Source organism: Poeciliopsis prolifica, unplaced genomic scaffold (genome assembly GCF_027474105.1).
Source record: "Poeciliopsis prolifica strain line A6 unplaced genomic scaffold, Auburn_PproV2 SCAFFOLD005, whole genome shotgun sequence".
NCBI lineage: Eukaryota > Metazoa > Chordata > Actinopteri > Cyprinodontiformes > Poeciliidae > Poeciliopsis > Poeciliopsis prolifica.
The window spans coordinates 5,965,279-5,986,299 of NW_026562380.1; the positions used below are offsets into that span (position 1 = coordinate 5,965,279).

The 21,021-nt window shown below is 37.8% G+C and overlaps 1 protein-coding gene across 1 annotated transcript in view; it reads right to left on the reverse strand.

Annotated features, from left to right (window-relative positions):
- Positions 1-21,021, reverse strand: part of itga9 (integrin, alpha 9) — a 63,720-nt gene that overhangs the window by 18,295 nt on the left and 24,404 nt on the right. Inside the window, exons 16-18 of the mRNA XM_055029581.1 lie at positions 4,110-4,262; positions 2,774-2,850; positions 1,741-1,888 (exon numbers count right to left, since the gene is read on the reverse strand). Of these exons, the coding sequence (XP_054885556.1) occupies positions 1,741-1,888; positions 2,774-2,850; positions 4,110-4,262 (378 nt within the window). The remainder of the gene's footprint in view (positions 1-1,740; positions 1,889-2,773; positions 2,851-4,109; positions 4,263-21,021) is intronic.

Consider the following 21,021-nt stretch of genomic DNA (forward strand, 5'->3'; position numbering starts at 1 on the left):
GATGCTAGCAGAGACAGTTACTATTAAATCTATTGACTCTATGACTGTGAGGTGGAAGTGGGCAGATATTTCTCTTACAGTTAGTACACTGTAACAAATGACTGTAAAAACTACAGCATGAAAATATAGTAAAGTGGCTGGGTTTTGAAAAAGTGCATAAAAAAATCACTAGGCTATTTATTGCCAATAAGTTAATGTTTTTTAGTGTCTGAAAAACAAGCCATTTAACAAAACCTCCTGATTGTTAAGTCACATTTGATGGATGCTGTGCCCTTACCTAGAAGCATGTTTGGTCAGCTGGTTTTACCGCTGTATTTGCTGTACAATGGCTGGTTTTTTTGTTGACCTATCATCCAAAACCCGCTTGCTGCTTTCTTATTAGCTGTGCAGGAGGCTCTGCTTCTACTTTTTTAAAGATGTATGGGTGTATAATTGCGTATCTGTTCGCAGCTATTTTTATGTAAACATTGAATTGGGGGGTGTGGCCAGCAGAAGCTTATTTGAGTTCAAAGTGACTAGCGGCCCTAAAACAGGAACTAAAAATGGGCCGAACTGAACAAACCAAAATCTAATTATCGAGGAAGAATTTTGAGTAAAAAATGTAATTAGCTTGTTTTGTATCAGCCATAGACCTATCCTAACTTGTTCAAGGAATATCTTTAAAGTATTAGAGATTTGTAGACATGAATAAGGTGGTTTAAAAAGTCCAGGAGCCAAACTTGTTGTGGGAACTTGGATAATATCTGTTCTGCCATGTTCCCACACATATAATTCATGCATTGTTGACTTGAGACGTCTGTGTTGAATGAGTCACAGAGGTGAATGTATGACAGGTTGGCTGAAGGAGCTGCCCTCAGAGACAGGACAGCTGTTGCTGCTCCTGGTGCGGCTGGCCTGCTTCTTGTCCTTTCATCTTCTCATCTACCTACGCAGCTCAGAAAGTCTAAATCCTAGATCCTCAAACATAAACATTTCTTTTATGTGCTTTACTATTTAGACTACACTTCTCTTGTATAACCCTAGATAAGCTTTGCACAGAAGCTATGAGAAAATGCACCTCTCGCATGGAGGAACACAGCCCAACGAACTGAAATGGAAGAAAAAATATGGATGTTTTTCATATTTTTAATAGTAAAAATCTATAAATTCTCCACTTTCCTTAATTTACTAACCCTAAATAAAGTGAATATAAGTCAACGCTGCACAGTGATGGTAATATTATGGTACTCTTCTGGAGAGACAGGAAAGGCAGTAACAGTTGACATGAAGATGGATGGAGCTCCATCCATTTAGCTCCACGGATGGAGCATGGAGCAGGTTCAGAGAAAAGCTGCTGGAGGCTGCAAAAGACTTCAGACTGGGACAAAGCAGGAACATGTACCCAAACATTCAGCCAGAACTACTTTGGAATGTTGTAGATCAAAATACAGCATTTGTTAACCAGAGTTTATTACTTTTCATTAACAATTTTCATCTAATCTGGCAAAGAAGAATACGCAAACACTTCCAGTCTCAAGTTGTGTAATGCTGGTATTGCAGCAAAATTTCTACAAAAGTAATGACCCAAGGTGGTGGACACAAATGCAATCCACACTTTTGAGATTATTAAATACCATTCATTTTCTTCTGCTTCACAGTTATTCACCATTATATGCGAAACATCGGAGAGAGAACTGCATGGTTTACAGAACATACATGGGCAACAGTAAATAAACGAGATGTACACAGAGACCTACAAACCTTCTGCCAGAAGTTGATGTAGAAAACTTCTCTGGAGAAGTTAAAGTAGATGTTGGTGTCGTAGGCATCGTCTCCAGAGTTGGAAATTGTCACGTTCAAGGAGACGTTACGCACCGCGCCAAGAGCCAAATGCGGTCTGACATGAAGTCTGGCAGGAATATTAGAGAAACAGGAGAAGTGTTAAAATATATTATTAGTAGATTAGTAAGCATTTGATTTAGTAAAATCTTAATCACTTAGCATTAGTTGAGCAGAAAATTTTGGATTTTATTTTTCATCCTATTGTATTTTTAATAACTTTATTAGTTGTTTTATCTGGTTTTGTTTTTTGTTATTGTTTTACAATATATATATTTTGATTAAGTTAGAGGTGATTTTATATTTTACACAGGACTTTGGTAAACTATTGTTACTTTAAATGTACAATTAGAACAAATTCAGTCTCATAAAGAATGCTTTTTTGTGGATGTATGTTTGATTGAAAGGACTTCCTTAGGGATGTTATTTCTCTCTTGTGAAAGAAATTGTTCACAAATTGTTTTTTGTATTTTAAATATCTACCTTTTCTTTTCTTTAAATAAAAAAATAACATTTTAAATTTAGAAGAAAGGGGGCAGTGTTAAATAAGTTTATACTTCTGCCTATCTCTTTTTTAAACAAGCAGTTATCTAAATACATAACACAATATTTGAATGTGAATATGATTGAAATAAATAAGCTAAGCTAACTAAATTTAGACTTTGAAGCAATGAGCAATGTTTAAAGTCTCCTTTAAATTTGTGATTTTTGTAGAAAAACGTCTTGATAGATTGAGAAACATATCAAGGGTTTTTCATAAAACAGAACGCAAAAGATTCAAAAATGTGGAAAGGCACCTCCCTGTCTATGGAAAAACATATGGATGTTCTCCAGACATGCGTCATGGTTCCCCTACCCACACCCACAAGGCTTATTACATCAGTTCAGTGTCTCTGAACTGAAAGCAGAGACACACAGATTGAAGCTCAGCTACAAAGCAGAAGGTTTTTTTCACCCGGAGAGCAGCAGCTTCCCATGAAGCCTGAGGTCTGCAGCGCAGTCGTCTGACAGGCAGTTCTTCTCAAACCAGGTCTGAAGAGGAAACGCAAAGCACACAGTTCAAATGACCTCACGCTGTTCATGAACTAAACACAAAGCCTCAGTGGTTTGACAGGGGGCAGTGTTGTGTCGCTGCAGAAGACACTGAGACAATTTTATTCCAGGAAAGTTGATCTAATTTCTTGATTTTAATTATTGTGGTATGAGGCTAAATGATGAAAGGAAATTTAAGACGAGTGGTTTATTTTGACTACGTTCCGACACATGGGGACTGTAGATACTTAAAGAAAAAAAATCATTTATTATCTAGTAAAAAAAAAACACTGCAGAGAGAGGAGAAACATGTGGGGAACGTTACAGGGGGTTGGAAAGAAAATAAATCGGTCTCTCTGGATTCCTCTCAGATAAAAAAAAACCCTTAAAAGATAATGATAAGGAACTAAAACCAAACCATTTTAAACTATGGTTGACATATTTTCTACATTCCTGTGATGGCCAACAGGGAAACATAACTATAAAGAAACAGGTGTGAATATAATCTACTATAGAGTCAAGGTGATGAGGGAAATGAGGTCATCTTAAAAGGCTGACATATTTTTGCTGAAACAATAAAACAAACAAAAAACTGTTAAAATGTGATTTGCTGGTCTGTTAAAAACAAGCAAAAATATTTTACACTACATTTTTTCTGTACTCTGTGACATCTGATAGAATAGTAACTGAGTTAAATCTTTGTCAGAATACATTTTTAATTTTATTTCAGAAGTAAAAACAGCCAAAACACAAAATCTTACCAAGTAATTTTGTCTAGTTTCTAGTGCAAATACATTGGGACACAGGAAATAACACAAAACTACTTCACAAATAATGTTTCTGTGAGGTACATGAGTCTTATAAGGCAGTAGTTCCTCCTAAATATTAGTAAAAAGTCCCAGTTCTACTGGAAGATTTTTTTTTCTCCTCAATGTTATAAATGAAAAAAAAAAAAAAAAAAAAAACTGTAATCAAGTCTGGAAAAATGACGAGACCACTGCACTGAACTCCTTTTGAAACCTCGTGGTTATTCCACCAAATATTGATTTCTGAACTCTCCTTGAGTTAAAACATTCGTACTGTTAATTGATAACAATACGAATGTTAATAATTCTTTGTATTATTTGATGTCTTTGTATTATTTGATGTCTGAAAGCACTGGGAGGTTTTGTGATTTTGCAGTCTGGGCTTTATTGAAAATTATTTGAAGCTTTACACAATTCATGAATCCATATTACCATTATGTTTCAGTTTTGTACCTCATTCTTTACAGCAATCTTGTTTCCTTTCCTCCATCGCAGCACTGGTGTGAGGGCGGGCAGTTCTCGGTCCTGGTGTCCCGTCGTCACATGCTTCCCCAGGCTGTAGGCCACCTCGAATGTGATGGCTGTAAACACATCCTTCACTTCTTTCTGCAGGGAGCACAAACAAGCAGACGAATGCTAGGAATCTGTACCACGGTGTGCACAAAACACACACAAAAAACTGTAAAAACTGAATACAACTTCAGAGAAGTAACAGTAATAAGTAAGTGTCTGGGTGATTATAGTCATTTAATTACTTTTTCCAATTAACGTGGTGCAAAAATTGAACACAACAGATTTTGATAAGATCACACAGTCTGGATGTGATGTGATAATATCTCACAAGGCTGAAGTGCAGATCATGTGAAACAGTTTAAATGGATGAGTGACACCTCTCATCAATGGCTCCATTTTTTATTTTTACATTCTTTTTTGCCTTTTACTTGATGAAAGCAATAAAAGCAGAACCTCTGTGAGTTCCAGGCAGAGTTGATCTTTTTTTAAACCTGCTGGCACTGCCTCTGGGAGATATCGCTTGGCTTTGGCTGCTCCATCTGAGACCCCAACAAGGACTGTTTGATTTGGCGTCGAGTTTGGAAATAATGCAGACAGAATGAAAACAGGGGCTTAACGTGATCAGATCTTTAATCTCTAAGAGACGACAATGCTGGAAGACACACATGGGAAAAGCGGATGGTGATGAGGAGTTTTCGTCGATCAAAGCAACCCTCCGCTCTTTGAAAGGAGCTGGATAGGCTTTATTTTGGATTCGCAATCTGAAAGCTGCAGCAACAACATTAACACTGACCTCAGACTCTGAACCTGATGGCGACCAACACAGAGCCAAGCCCACAATGTCAATAGAAAGCTCTTCCTTTCATCTTCCGGTGGCCGTCATAGCCGGTCAGTCTGTATCGCTTTCAACGTTTTGTTCTTTATCACTGCGCTTCACACTGACCACCCACACATCCTCTGTCCACGGTTAGGAGCAGGGTCAGTCTGGGCTTGGAGCACATCACCGGTGTCAAGCACACCCGAACACATCAACGCTGAGAGATTTATGACAGGAAGGAGTCGTTGTTAGCAGGACATGAACAGACAAAAACTAAATTATTTGAGGTACATTTGGGAAACGGTGCCACACATAGATAAGAGCACAGCTTTGATGGTAATGTTAGCTCTACATGCAACATCTTGTTGATGTTCAAATGGTTTGACTTCAACAATTTGAAAACTGTGCACAAAATATTCAAATATAAAAGACCAACACAGTTAAAGTGCTAAACTTTTCAATCATATCCTATTCAAACTCTAGAACAGGTGTGTCAAACTCAATTAAGTTTTGGGCCAAATCAAGATCATGAAGGCTCTTAAAGGGCCGGTTGTGCCAGAATGTGTTGATAAAACCTGTTCAGAAACGGTCAATATGTCAATAAATTCTTAAAATTACATAATATTATTGAAGATCTTTTCAGTCCCTTCAGGAACTAATAATAAATGTGACTGTTTATTTACTCGCTGTATAAATCATGAACTATAATCATACATCAACTAAATTCTCAAGAAACAGGAGGGATTGATTGATGTAAATTGGCAGTAAACAAATAAAAACTGCATTGATATGATTGATAATATAATATTTAATTACACTTAGTGTAATTAAATAATGTAGTCTACACTGTGGAGGGCCACATAAAAAGCTTTGGCGGGCCGGATTTGGCCCCCGGGCCTTGAGTTTGACACGTGGGCTCTAGAACATCAGCGAGATTGTTGGAGAACTTGCTGGTGTTAGATCCACACAAAGAGTAAATGGATAGAACTTGAAATATAATGTCTATTCCTTTGGTTGGTCTGGATCAAAAATGGGACCTTTTTGTTGTGGTTTGCCTTCACATTGTGTTTTTTTTGTTTTTGCAAAAGGACTATGATTTGCAAATAAAGCCATGCCAGTGACAATCATTGTTTCCACTGGTTGTGGGACAGAGCACAGAACCGGATAAAAACATCATGGAAGTTTGGAGCTGCATTTCTGTTGTGCACATTTGGCTCATTTTTACCATGAAGTCCAACCAGATATACATTTCCTTTAGCTGGTTTAGTCCAGTGTATTCACACCAGAGTTTGTTTGAAAGCAAACTGACACCAGCTGAAAACGTGAGTCTCGGTCCGGATTTCTGATCCACACCAGAGTTTGCTTGAGTGTATTCACACCTGGACAAAAGGTGTGGACTGATGGGGGAAATGAACTCTGGTCCATTTAAAGCAGACCAAATGTGTCAGGTGTGAAGAGCAGCTTGAAATATTGTGGTACTCTATTTGAAACCCAGGTATTTAACATTGATGTAGTTTTCTTTTCACAAAGGCTTTTCACTAATTATTTACAGCTAAACCAAAGTTGTTAATTCTGTGCAGGCCTTTAGCTACTTTAGTTACTTTGCAGAGCGGCATTTTGATCTTTAATGTAAAACACGCTAAATTAACTTAATGAATCAAATAATCAGGCCCAAATTGCCACAATTAGTTGTTATTATGTAGAAAAACACATAAATTTTTTTAAAAAAGGTCTCACATTACTTCAATGAGGGATCAACAAATGGTTCCAGGATGAGTGACTGATTGAGACACGGGACATTCACAGTCCATCTGTCACAACTTCACGCCTCATTTGAAAGTACAGAAGCGCTGTTGTTCCAGCCGTATGTCGGCTTATTCTCTTGGTAACATGACACGGTTATTTAGTGGTGGTGCACTGTGTTAAATGCTGGCAACGCCTTCAGCTTCAGTGGCAATTAAAACAGGATGCTTGAAATGGCCCTTGTCCTTTGTCCTCCAACTGAACTGACCTCCTCAGAGAAGACTGCTTCAGTCTCAATCTCTGAAGTTCCCCCTGCTTATCGCACATTTTCACATGCCATAGGGGACACTGCGGACAAAATGGCTTAAAATAGAACGGGCTGTTTTTATACAATCCGATATTTTATTTAACGCACAAGTAAACAGGACCTGATCTGAATTTACAGTGGAGGAAATTTTACCTGAATTTCTAAACAGAAAATCTTTTTTTTTTCTTCCTGTTTTAAACAGGAAGGAGAACTGAGAGTGAACTGGAGAGCTCCCAGGCCAAACAGTGTGCATTATAAGTGCCAGAGAGGCTGTTCGGTAACTTCAGGCTTGAGCTTTTAATATCCCTTGATCGGTGTTGCCAATTACCCCACCCAAACTCACACCCCCGGTGGGGTCATTTCCCCACTCATGGTGCTGCGTTTATGGAACAGAGGAGTTCCTGAGCTGCAGCCAAGACGGAGACACTGGCCAGCGTTTACTGGCCATTACGAATTATTTTATGAAAGGCACCACCACAACTGCTCCTCACATGCTAGTGGAGTCCTCTAAGAGACGGCTATTCTGTAGTTAACAGGCATTTACTGTGTTGAATGCTCCTACATACACATGCTCTGCTGGGTGTGTCCATGTTCGTCCAGAGAGTCAAACATCCTTTGTGCTTATGATTTGTTGCTTGTTTTATTCAGAAACAATCTAACAGTGAACTTTCAATATGAACCTTAAAATAACCAAACTTATTATCTCAACGCATTTATGGAGAAATAGCAATTTAGAGCACAATACAAAAAGGTTACTAGCTCTTAAAGCTTTTCACATTTTGTCACATTACAACAGCAAATTTCAGTGTATTTTACAACACAGAGTAGTGCATAATTAGAAACTGGAAAGAAAATAATATGTGGTTTTCATTGTTTTTTTTTTCTTTTGCAAGGAACTGTAGAAAAATCATCAAAATGCTAAAATCACTTGACTGATATGGTCGCTGTTATAACCATTAGTTGTGTGAACTTCATGATTGTTTCCAAGTGGGTGGAAGGAAAGCTAACATTTAGAAATCCAACATGTTACAATCTGGCTTGCGATTTAGAGGAATGATGCGATTAAAAGTGTGTATGGTTCATTAAAAATATTCCTGACACTTTTCAGCCCTTTTGTGGACAAAACAGTTTGTTAAGGTTCTTGTTGTACAGAGCTGAGCTGCCAGAAAACTCCGGCAAGAAGCAGCAGCTTTACTTTTCAGCCATAAATTTTTCTGCCACAGTATAAAGAAAATCTGCAAGCTCCAGCAGTTTCGTTGTTTTACGACACGTTTGGCACAGCGGCTTCTCGTCTGAAAATAGAAATGTTTTTCATTCACTTGACGCACGTCAGCCTGCATTTCTACATGTTTTAAATGAAACAATATTTAACATATGTTGCTCTCAGCTTGGAAAACGTTCCTGACTGCTTTCACTTAAACCCCTTTTATTTGACACAACAGTGCATGACTTACACCTTTCTGCTGCCTCTGCAACTCTTTCACATCCATAAAGTTGCAGTGTATGCCTGTAGAAATCTAACACCGCCACTGCGTAGAAATAATTTGATTTTAGTTTAAATAAATTGCAAGTTTGGTGCTTAGTGTAAAGAGGGATGAGGTAATGTGGACATGTGCATCCACCTGAACTGACAGTCTGGAGAGGAGAGCATTAATCAGAGAAGCAACTAGAAGTCCAAGATAACTCTGAAGGAGATGCAGGGATCTACATGTGTATATATTAATATGTATTTATCACTATCTTTTATTTACATATACATTTATTTATAAATGACTTTAATCCCTCTGAACATGATTCATGAGAGGTTGAGCGGATAAAACCTTTCCTATGCCTACATCCCCCAGAATGATCTGTGGTTCTGGATTGAATTTCAGTGACTAGTCTATATGTTGAATATTCCATCAGATCTATAATCTATTGATATTGACATTGTGTCTGTTGCAGTGAATATTGTTATTGATTTTTTTGTCCATTCCTTCTCCTGTTAATATTGTTAAAGAGAATTGGCAAATATTTCAGCTTTAGAATTACAAAGCTGGTCGAGACATACCCATGAACTTCAGCACCCATGAACTTCTATGCTAGACAGGATAAAATGTTATAAAATGTTATCTCTGGTGCTAAAGTACTAACGGTAACTCACCAAACTGCCCTCTTCCTGCACACAGAGCAGCTTCACCACGGTGGGTGTGGGGAGGCTGACGTCGAGCTCCCAAATGCTGTGATGCTCAATTTAAACGCCTCATGCTTGGCTGAAACACATAAGAGCTTCACTCTCAGCCAAACCACTCCCTCAAAAGTGTCCAGCTTCGTCTTTACTCAAAGAACTCCTTGTAAGGGCAAAGGATGTTTAGATGATTTACAGGTTGAAGCCATTTTATTCAAGAGCTAAGTGCTGAGGAATCTTTGTCTAAATGGAAAAAAGCTTTTTTAGTGATGAAACGATCCAGCTTGTCAACAACAAGAGTGTACAGTGGGATAAAAGGAGATAATGTGAGATGTAGCAAATTTAGAGCAATGTGTGCAGCATATTGTAGTCAAGTAGATAATGTGCTTATCTTATATTGGGTGTAATGTGTACAATTTGCAGCATTAAACTGTTAGTTACAGCGGATTATCAAAGAATGTTAAGAGGTTTGGGATGACAAACTGCAAGCTTAGGTAAAAGAGTCACTCCTGCTGAAAACTACAGATGGGATTTGATGTGATCCGACATCATTCAAGCATTCATTTTCAGCTTGTTCATCTTTAAACTGGTAGGCAGACATGAGCACATCTCACTCATCCGGTCTTCCCTTCATTGGCTTCCAGTGCAAATCTTAATGTTGGCTCATAAATGCCTAAATGGTCTTACTCCTCCGTACCTCCCTGATTTATCTTCCTTCATGGGCCCTTAGATCAGCTATATTTAGTTGTCCCAAAAACAAGCCAGCTTTTTCTGTAGTGGCTCTCAAACTTTGGAGTACAATGCCTTTTATATCTAGTCCGTTCTATTTTATGAGTATGATATTTGTTTTATGTCTCAGTTTTTATTTCTTTGCTTCATTTGGTTTTTGCAAAAACACTTGCTGTTTTTCCAGGATGCATTATAAATAAATTAGATCTGGATTTAGTGAGTTATTGCTGTGGCCACTGCATGTGCTAAAATATAATTTTTTAATGCTCTCCTATATCTTCTTATTTAATGGAATTGTCTAAAAATGTATATCTTTAGCACAAAGCCATACAAAGCCTGTATATTTTCAGAAATATTCCCCCTTCTGATCTAACAATGCTTCAGAAAATCAAACCAGTCCTGGTTTATCGTCCACAAAAGCTTTAAATCATGAAAAATAACATCTGTCACAAAATTCTGCCTTTCATTCGAACCCCTCTGGCGTCACTTATCTAGAACAACCTTCAATCGAATCTAACAGCCGGCCCCCACATCCTGTTGAAGTTCCCCGGGGTTCACCTCCTCAGATCAGACTGTTGTTGTCAGTGGCAGGAAATTTATTTTTTCAATCTAAATAACTTCCTTCAAGGACACAGTCAAGGACTTGTTGTGACAATGATCACTGCCAGTCATAAACCTGGGTTTCCTCTTGTTTATCTTTGACTAAAGCACACAATTGCTTTCTTTTGACTGTTGTGCTTAAAAGGGAAAAAGTTTGCAAAGCACATTTTTATACTTTCTTTTTGGGACTCTACTGCATCTAAAAACAATCCAAATGCTTCCAAAAATGAAAAATAAAAACAACCAGCCTTCTTCTGGCAATAAGTTGATCTTTTTCGGTGTCTGGAAAATCACCCTTTTCAAAAACCTCCCGATTACTAAATTAAAATTGGTGATCATTGCCCCGTTACCTGGCAGCCCAAGCCTAGACCAGCCCCTCACCTACCAACCCAAACGTAGCATGTATTATCAGAGTTTGATGTAAAATAAATATTTCTCAGAGATCACTAAAACAAACTCCGTTTATATGCCGTTTACATGTCGTCATGCAACATTTTTTGAATCTATTACATGAGTCAGTGGAAAAACAAACTTTTTTGAACTTTATCACCCTGATTCTGTCCAAACCAATTCTGAGAAATGCGAAAACACCAGACAACTAGTCACACTAAACATATGCAATTTGAGAGCTTTTTAATCCAACTCAGAGGAGAAACATTTTACTCTGCCCGATGTCAGTAATTGAAGCAGATGTCTGGCCAAGTCCAAGGAAAAATGTGATTAGTCAAAGAAATCAATAAAAAGGACGGTAGGTTGTAATGAAATGAGTCAGAATAAGAGTGAAAGGTTTTAGAGCAGTGATCCCTAAAGTTTTCATAGAAAGTACCACCTCCCTTACCACAAATTTTTCTCAGTGACACAACATCGTAAAGACAGTCAGGTATTGCAGTGGGAATTGCCCATTTTCTTTTTTGGGGGTTTTCTCAAGAAAAAAAAAGAGAAATCTGATTTTTCTCACACACTTGTTTCAAAATCAAACATGAATGATGTGCATTTCAAACGTGGTAATCACCACAGAAAAAAAGTTAACAATCGTAATTTATAAACATATTTCTGTTACTGTTTGAATGCATTATTTCAGACAGCCATGAATATTGGCTTGAAGTGGTAATACTGATGAGGATACTCATTTAGTACAAAAACTGGCACATCCTTCTGGTTTTTGAATTAATGCTCAGCATTACCACCAAGGAAAACTGCTCAACTTTCTCCTACCTGTTTTATGTTTCTTATTTTTCTTTATGACAATTGATAAACTGCACTGTTGTATTGTTTCAAGACCTGAGAGTCCTCTGTTTTCATGAGAACACACTGGAGCCTAACCTTTCACAGAATAACGTGCTGTTAGAAAGGATAGTGTGTCGCAATGCCTCCCATGAGCAAACATACATTTCCTCCTGAATACACAGACAAGCACATCACTTCAGTGACAGGAAACGTGTACCATCTGTAGCGTCATGGATGAAGCCACATCACAAAGAAGGCTGATAAATATTGTGCTGCTTTTAGCAAGGCGTAGACAAAGATAATGTATGTTTTCACAATTGCTTTTCTCACAGAAAACTCAAACAAAAAGAACAAAGAAAGATTTTGTCAAACATAATGTAATAATTTCAGATTGTAAGGGTGGGCATATGGAAACACGCCCGTTCTACCCAAGAACTAGGTTATGCTGGTTTTACTGGTTTGAAAAACAATGCTCACATAAGTAGAAATTACAGGAAACTTTTACAGCCTCGTCCGCATCATGAAGAAAGCATTCAACATCTGACGGTTGGACAGCTACAGACACAGCTGGGATTTATAAAGGAGCTGAGAAAGGTGCCTCTCTTCCCCCAGTGCAGCGTTCCAGATGGAACTGGTTAACTCCCCGAACACAGAAAATTCATCAGCAAGTTTTTTTCTTTTACTACGTTCTCTCAACAACGACTTGATTCAGCGCCAACGCTAATAACTATAACTGCTTCTTTGGACGATCTGCACGTGGAATTCGGTTAAGTCTCTAATAACTGCGCAGATGTGTTCCTGCATATCTCAGTTCCTCCTCACTCAGCGCCTCTCATTGTGATGTTTTCAACACGCTATTTGCTTTCTGTTCCATTTTCAGTGTCTCAATGACATTTGACTTAAAAAGCAAAATCACACTAAAAGCAATAAAAGAAACCAAGGCCATAGCAGGAGAAAAGGGGAAGAAGTGAAGGCAGTTATTTTTATCTGATTTCTGTTAGAATAAATAATTAGATGTGGAATCAGCAAAATAATCTTTCCTCTTAAAGATGAGAGACAAAGGGAGATTTTAAAGAGTATTTTTTAAAATGGGAGTTTTCACAACAAGGAATCAAAAAATTCAAATGATTTTGAGTTTGCCATAAGGTTTAGACAATAAACAGCCTACAACACAAAGCAATTATTATAACTAGGTACCCTAAATTTCAAGCGATTCTCTTTACCATTTTAATTGTCATTAACTTTGAGGTTTATTTCTGGTCTTTCCACAGAACAAATCCTGTTAAAGCTACCAAGTTCACTCTCTACTTTTCTTAGTTATAAAATTGTTCTCCAAGTGCTTTTAAGTTTAACAGTCTCTCTTTCATGGAGGGAGACATTGATAAAGCTGCTGCTGCCTCATGTCTCCTCTTTGGTTTTCTACCAGTAAAAGTTCTCTATGGTCTCTATTTAACAGTGTCTCCTTCTTGAATAGAGACATTGATGAAGCTATTGCTGGCATTGGCTTTCTTTTCTCTCCTTTTTTTTAACATGGAAAGTACTCTTAATTTTGAGTTGCAATAGAAAAACATTCACACTACGTATGTTCTCCTAGACGTCTCTTCCTGTAAAAGTAGCGGGTTTTCCTTTACTGTCGACATGTTCTCTGCCAAGTTGATGATTCAATACAATCAGACAAGTTCCCTTTAACCTTTTACCAAATGGCGTCACATAATTACCAAATTTGACTATATTGTGTTAGAATCTGTATTGAATTAGCCTTGATGCAATTGGATCTAAATCGGTCGATATGTTTTTTAATTGTTTAGGAATATAACACAGATCTATCTGAATTGAATTCAAACTAAATTTGTTTTGGTTTGTTGGGATGAATTCAATCTGTTATATAAGGTGCGAAAAATGAGACAGCATTTGCTAGTGGTCAACCTTTGTAGCTGTATCCAGAGTGCTTAGTCTTGTTTCTCAAAGAGCCACTATTATTTTCTGAAAACTGTGTTAAAACTTTCTTTGGTTTAATCAGATACTGTTGCAAAGTGTTCATAAAGCACATAGCAGAGTTATCAAGAGAGAATAAAAAAAAACCATTACTTTTATATAATGCATCAGTTTTATAGCAGTACTTCCTGAGATTTAGATCACAGGGAGGAGAGCAAATATGCTGTGCTTCGCTGATGTTTTATGGAGATTAACCAAATCCATCCTGCTAATAGCGTCATAAGTTTTATTTCTGAATGTTGTTGTTTGGAAAGAACAACAAGCGTCAGAAAACTTCCTGTGCTTGAGAGACAAAGTTCCCGGAGCATCCTGCTAAATCTTTCCTGAGAATAAACAGGAAGCAAGTGATTCACATTATTACACAAGAAAGTGCCAAATCTTCTTAGAGGTCCTCTAAGAAATATGCTGCAATGATGTGACAAGAGACACTTATTATGAAATGGCTATTTCAGTCTCAAGAGAAAACATTCTGCTGCTGAATGGGATGTTGGCAGGGAGCGTCTTAAAATGTGCAGTTTGTTAAACAGAGGTCAGTGTGTTTGTCAGTGAGTTTGAATCGACTCCATCCTGGTGATAGAGGAGGTCTCCAGATGCTTCCTGCAGCTGATTTTCTTTCTTCGAGTGAATCTGGGACACTTTTACCTTTATGTTATTGTTTTCTAGAACGGGTTGTGATAAAAACTGCATCTTGCAAAGATAAATTTTGTGTAATCTGCCCATTGAAGGTCCTGTGCGATGTAGTTTTTGCAGAACTCATACAATGGAATAATGCAAGCTATCGAATTTCTTTTGTGACAAATTTAGTTTGATTCTAAAGGAAGTATAATTTGATAACAGTACCAACACAGAGTTAAATCCAGGTCTTTAAGCACTGTATAAAAAGACAAACAACTCTTACTTCTCACTATCTGACATTAAATCAGACTAAATGTTTCATGTTTGAAATCAGTAAGGACTACAAAAAATATTTCTACGACAAAACAAATGGAAACACAAGGAATTATCAAGGCAACACCTTGAGATATTAGCCAGGAAGGTTTGACTCAAGTGGGAATTACAGCTGGATATTAACCCCAAATTATCTAGGAAGTGGTTAATAAAATGAATGTTTCAGAGCAGACATCCTAAATCCCCGATCTCACATAGAAAATTTATGGGCAGGACTGGAATGGTGTATTCCAGCAAGGCCGCCCACAAACCTGACACAGTTACGTCAGCCCAGTGAGGAATTAAAGCAAAGTATTGTGAGAAGCTTGAGAAAGGATGTTTGACCCACTTTGAATGGTTGGTTTTCCAAATACTTGAGAAAATGTATGTAAATTCATGATTTTTTCTGGATTTATGACCACTTTGGCAATCCTGACTAATTAAAGTGGGGAAAATTGAATCTAATTTAATGTCAGCCAGTGAGAAAAAAAAAGGTTATGTGTCTTTTTATACAATACACTTGCAGTCCTGGGTTCAGCTGTAAATATTAACACCTGATTGTGTAGTAAAGTTGATCAGACTGATATCACGGTGCAACTGTCAGACACTAAGAAACACTCAGCAACACTGTCTGTGTTTCCTCAGCAGTGGAAGAGGAAATCATGGCCAGGGAGACTCTTTCATTGTGGTCAGAATTGGCCACCCATTAAGTTGCCTTGCGGTGGCATCATGTGGCAGCACTGTGGCCAACAGGCTGCAGAAACATTCTGCCTAGCAAGCTGCCAAAATCAACAATTCATCAAATCTGCACAACCTCTGATCAGGTTCAGGAAACAGAATAATGGATTTGCCATGGCAACAAAATACAGTTTGTTTAATGAGCTGCTTCAACAGAGGTAAAAACCTGACTTATAGCTTGTATGCACCCCAAAATAATGAGACATCTAACTTGTTGCTAAAGCCTATGCTCTGCCCTGAAGAAGAAGAAGAGTCTCATGTTCTTGCTGGCACGACCATGTAAGGAAATCCTGATGAAAATGTTAGCTGTGCTAAAATTAACCCAAACGGTGCCTCTTTAGTATCCTGAATATATTACAAACATTAAAACCTGCAGCCAAAACACTTAGTTGAACCTATTTTTGTCAGTGTTAATGATATCCTCTGCTTGATTTATTGTCACAGTGACGAGCTCTAGTGCTGTTTTTCACATTTTTCAATCCATTCTTCATAAAGAGTTGCTTGACTTGCTGCCATGTGAAACAGAGGACAGCTGGATTTGATTACCTTTCTGTTATATACTTTTACTGGATTGGCTCTCTTGGCCTGAGCTGAATGAAACAAGGAGGGGGGTAGCATCAAGGGAATTGCACGTTCGAGTTAAAGATGAAAACAAAAAGAGCAGTGTGACCGTCGCTCAGGGATGTCAAAAAGTGCAGAGGCTCTGTGACTGTTTGGTGCCACTGGAGAGCGTTTGGGAAGCGGCGACAGGAACTCCTCCTTTATGTTTCTCTCCTGAGTTTCCTGTTTGTCTGTAGACTGCAGACTGAGGTCAAACGGTGAATGTAGCTGATATTCCACATTAACTTCAGCTTACTTTGATGAGCGGGTTTGTGGATTTTATGTGAGATTGCAGGTCAAATACAATACAGTGATCTGTCAACCACAGAAACGTGCAGGAGTCCAGGGGCCTCGTGAACAGGCTGACTATGTGCAAAAAAATGTGTTTTATGTTCTTTTCCACACATATGTTGAGTTGACTCTGCTGAGTAGCTGAAATTGAAAAAGTGTGCATACCCACACCAACCTCTCCAAAGCTCTGGAGAGGTTCTTAGATAGTACTCATTACATGTTTATTAATTTATTCAATAAACATATAAGTTTCACATAAAGTGCGAGTGCAACTAGCCAACATTGTTGTGATCTGTTGATTCATTCATTGCGATTCCCAATATAGTTTGAAACTGAATACAACATAGCGGATTGGGTGGCTTTGTGGGTAAATTTATTTACTTGTTCTAGTATTAATTTCTCTGATCCACTAAGTTTGGCAGCACGTTGCTATAGTTGGTAGGAATGTTGCCTTGCAGAGACAAGTAGCTGAGTTTGAGTTTGAGTCCAAGCTGTGTCTTTTCTGCAAGGGTTTTTTTATGTTCTTCCTTTTGACATATGGGTTGTCTTTGGGTTGGATCAACTGGGCCCTCTAAATTGCACATAAATGGGTGTTGAACACAGGGGAGGTACATTGTTTGTCATGAGTGTCCTTGTATTGTCAAAGACAACAGCTGCATTACATAGTCTTCAAGAAATAATGATTCAGAAATTATTAAATGAGTTATTATTTTTTGCTGGTTGAACTGCAGGTTCAGACAACCAAGCCCTTAAGTGGCTCTGTGTTCACTGTCGTTATGTGAATAAACACATAAAATAAGTTTGAAATTAAAATAAATGCGCACTCTACTTCAATACAAAGACCATACAAAAGGTTTGGATCTCCTACATTTAAATTTCACATCCTTTAATACTATTATTTTGCACAAAACTCTAAAATAAAATTTGAATCAATAATAAAAACTCACTGAAACGGGAAGTTGGGATAGTTATCTTTGCATCAAAGTCATATAGTTTATATTACTAACAGATAAGCAAAAGTCTCTCAGTAAATACATTTAGGGCTATTTTAAAGGTGAATGTTATTTCATAAAAGATAAATGAACTACTATCTCTGTTTTTTTAAATCTCATGCACTAAACTGCAAAAAAGATTTTCATCTGTATGAGAGCAGAAAGGACATCCCATCCCCATCAAGGCCTCTGGAGCAGCCGCGGTCATTCGAACAAAGTTTACTGGACTTTTAAATACTCAAGTAATGCCATAACAAATGTTAGGAGGACATGAGATATGCATGCTGGACACTGGTGTAATGTAGGTCAGTGGAAAGTGGGGTAGGATGCCTTTCCAGCTAAATAAAACAGACAACTGTTAGAGGGAGGGCTCCAACTGCTTATTTTAACTCCTCTTCAGAGGCTGCAATGCATCTACAGTGTGGCGCTAAACTTCTCCTGACCACAAATGGAGCTGGCTCCTGGCAGGATTTCAAGGCTCACGTGGGCTTGGCTGTAATGGGTCTACTGGAGTAAGAAACACATGATGACGGATGAACAATCAAAAACGCAAAGACGAACAGAACATTTAACAAAGCACTGCTTACAAGCTATTTGCTAAGATGAGCAATAGATCAAGACCAAGCGAACTGAAACCAAACTCTACCTGACGCAAGGAATCATGAATCCTTTACAGGTTCTAGTTAAATATATATCACAATGTAATGTTGACATAACACCTGTTACACTTTAAATCTGTGGACATGTACGCCCTGCACTCGACATTTTTACTGGACTTTGCATGCATGAAAAGGTTAAATATAGAGCATAAACTGAATACTTTCCTAAATTCATTCAGCTTGCTGCCAGCTAATTCAATTACAGTCAGTATAAAAGGTAAATATCTGCCTGCTGCTCTGGTTTTCTTCACAAAAGCTGAAAATTATGTCAGATTTAAAAATTAAGTCAACACATGACATGACATGTTTTGTGAGTCTGAACTATTTGAGGGTGGTTTAACACACTACTGCTAAATAATAGTTGTTACCAAAGACTAAGGGAAGCAACTGTGGTTCATTAATTATCATGGAATTTTTAGATAGAGTGAAGTTCCTCAATCTACAGAAAAATGAAAATTAAGATTTATTTGTAAAAGAAAAAGAGCTAGATATTCCATCATGTTAATTCAGAGGCTTAGAAAAGTTGCAAAACCCCAAAGAGCTAAATCTCTCTCTCTCCAAAGGGCTTATTTTATACATACATGCAGGACAATTACAAAAACAAATACTAAACTTGTTTAGGAAGTGCTATTTAACTGACAGATTTGCTTAAGTTAAATAAGCAAAGCTGATAAAAATGTTGCAGAGGAATCTTAAGAGCTCAGCATAAATGACAACTCACTAACATTGACAAACTGAAGCAAGCAAACAGAAAACGAAGAACAGGCCGAACCTCCTCCGAAGCCGTACAAGATAACAAAACACATATGAGAATTACTTTATCTTTACACAATTAAAAAGGCTCTTCAAGCTACTGAATCGTGGGGTGGTTTCAGTCTTTCCACATACTGCTAAGGTTTGCAAACACCACATAAAGAAATGTAAAAGTAGAGATAACTTATTCCAACAATGAAGTATTGTGGTGTTGAGCTTGTTTTGCAGCCAAAGAACCCACTGAGTTAAATGAGCACCGCAAAGAATAAGAAAATTATTTTCGAGCCTAATATTTGTTCACCTTTTTGAAAGCATAACGCAGCTCTCGTAAATGCCTGCTCAAAATATGGACCTAAAATTTTGTAAAGTAGCTTTGCACAAACTATTCTAACAACTGAAGCAATGAGCTGATCACACTTTCTCTAAAGATAACGTCATAAATATTGATACTCTGAATTACTTCGTGTTTAGTTACATTAAATTCAAAAATATTTCATTAATTCCAAAGAGAAAATAAAATGTTTAACTTAATTAACAATTTCTGGGAACTTCTCTCCTCTGCAAAATGTTAGAGGCATGTCTCATACATGTTATGTTATTATATATTTAGCTCCAGTTTTCATTTTAATTCTATTCATGCAACAAACATTCCACTATTTTACAAAGATGGACTTTGCCTCAATAAAACGAGACACAATACCTGAAACTTATAACAAGCCTGTGGTACAAAATTACTAAACATACTTCAAACAACAAAAATCCAGCCTAAATCCAGAGATTTGCTTTTAAATTATTATTTTATCCATCTCATGAACAACACTTCTGGCTGTCTGAACGTCTCATATTCCTTGACTGTTTTTTACAGCCTTTGTGAAAGTCTGCATGTAGTTGATTCAGCTAAAAATAACCAAACAAAGGCCATCTGGAGGGCTAGTGTGCTGTTAGTCATTGCCAAAGAAAACATATTTAAAGTAATCAACATGAAAGACTGGTGTATTAGGAAGAATGACTCCTGAAAAATGTTGGACGCTAAATGCATTATCTGTGCTCTGAGTAAGTCTGGTCCTGGCCTGAACTTCTCAGCATAATTTACTGACGCGCAGATCCAGGATTTTGCATCATTTCAGATGAAATGAGAATATCTAAAGCATGCACACAACTTTGACTCATGAAGTTTGGGTTCTGGCTGTTAAACATATTTCTAGTACTTTATGCTAAAGACTTTTCTCGAGAAATTATGTCTGGTAATTGACTAAACTTATCTTTTACTGGTCTTTTTCATAAGGTGTTTTACCCTGTTCCTTTACAGCACACCTCTCTGATAGGTGGCTTTAATCTGATAAACTAACCTCTGTGGGCCTATCAAGCATCAGCACACAGCGTTTGCTAACTGCCTATTAGTTGTGGAGGCGGTTGTGTCTGAATGGCCTGAAAAAACCCAAAATGTTTTCAACAATTATTAGGTGAAATTCTGAAAACTTGTTTTGAGTGACTCAAATCCTCCATGTACACTTTATAATTATTGATACTCTTAATAGAGTTAGATAAAAAAAATACCTAAAAGATTATTAATTTTCAATCTTCAGATCTCTTCTGTGTGAGCGGCCATCTTTGTCACCTACTGGTAAGCGTAATGACCCTTTTCACCTTTTTTTGGTAGTGATACATCTTTGTAGAAGGTTGCAGTGTTCCTGACAAAGCAGCTAAATATGCTACTATATATAATCATAGGCCAAAGAGTAAGGTGTTGTCTTTACTTTGTTTAAAAATGCAGCAAAGCTCATTAATATTCATTCATATTTTCTTCAAAAATCCTGTAGCTTCTGTGAATCTTCACAGGTAATATAAAGGTGTGGGTGGCCAAATGGATAGAAGAGCTGACGGTCGGCCCAGCAGCGTTCCTCACATATCAGCGCTCGAGCAATCAACCCTGACTTGAGTTTTCCATCGGCGGCGCCAGCGTACTGTTACAGTTGACACAACAGCAGCCGGGCACCCTGCTGAGAACGGCAGGCTCAGCCTAGTGAGTTTCGTGTATGTTTTTGTTTGAGAGCAGGATGAGGTGGGAGCGCGATCCCCCTGCCCCGATCCTGGAGGATGCAGTCCGGCTACCAGCTGGTTTCCATTAGCATAACTCTTCTGAGGAATGGCAGGTCTGGCTCATGTGGGCAGGAGTGAGAGGAGGCAGATGATACTGACCGTCTTTCAGAGCGGCACTGCACCATCTATGATTATGGTGAATTTTTAGCTTTCATTTAAAGATTAGGACTAAACCCATACAGTTTAAAGACAGAAAAATTCATGTCA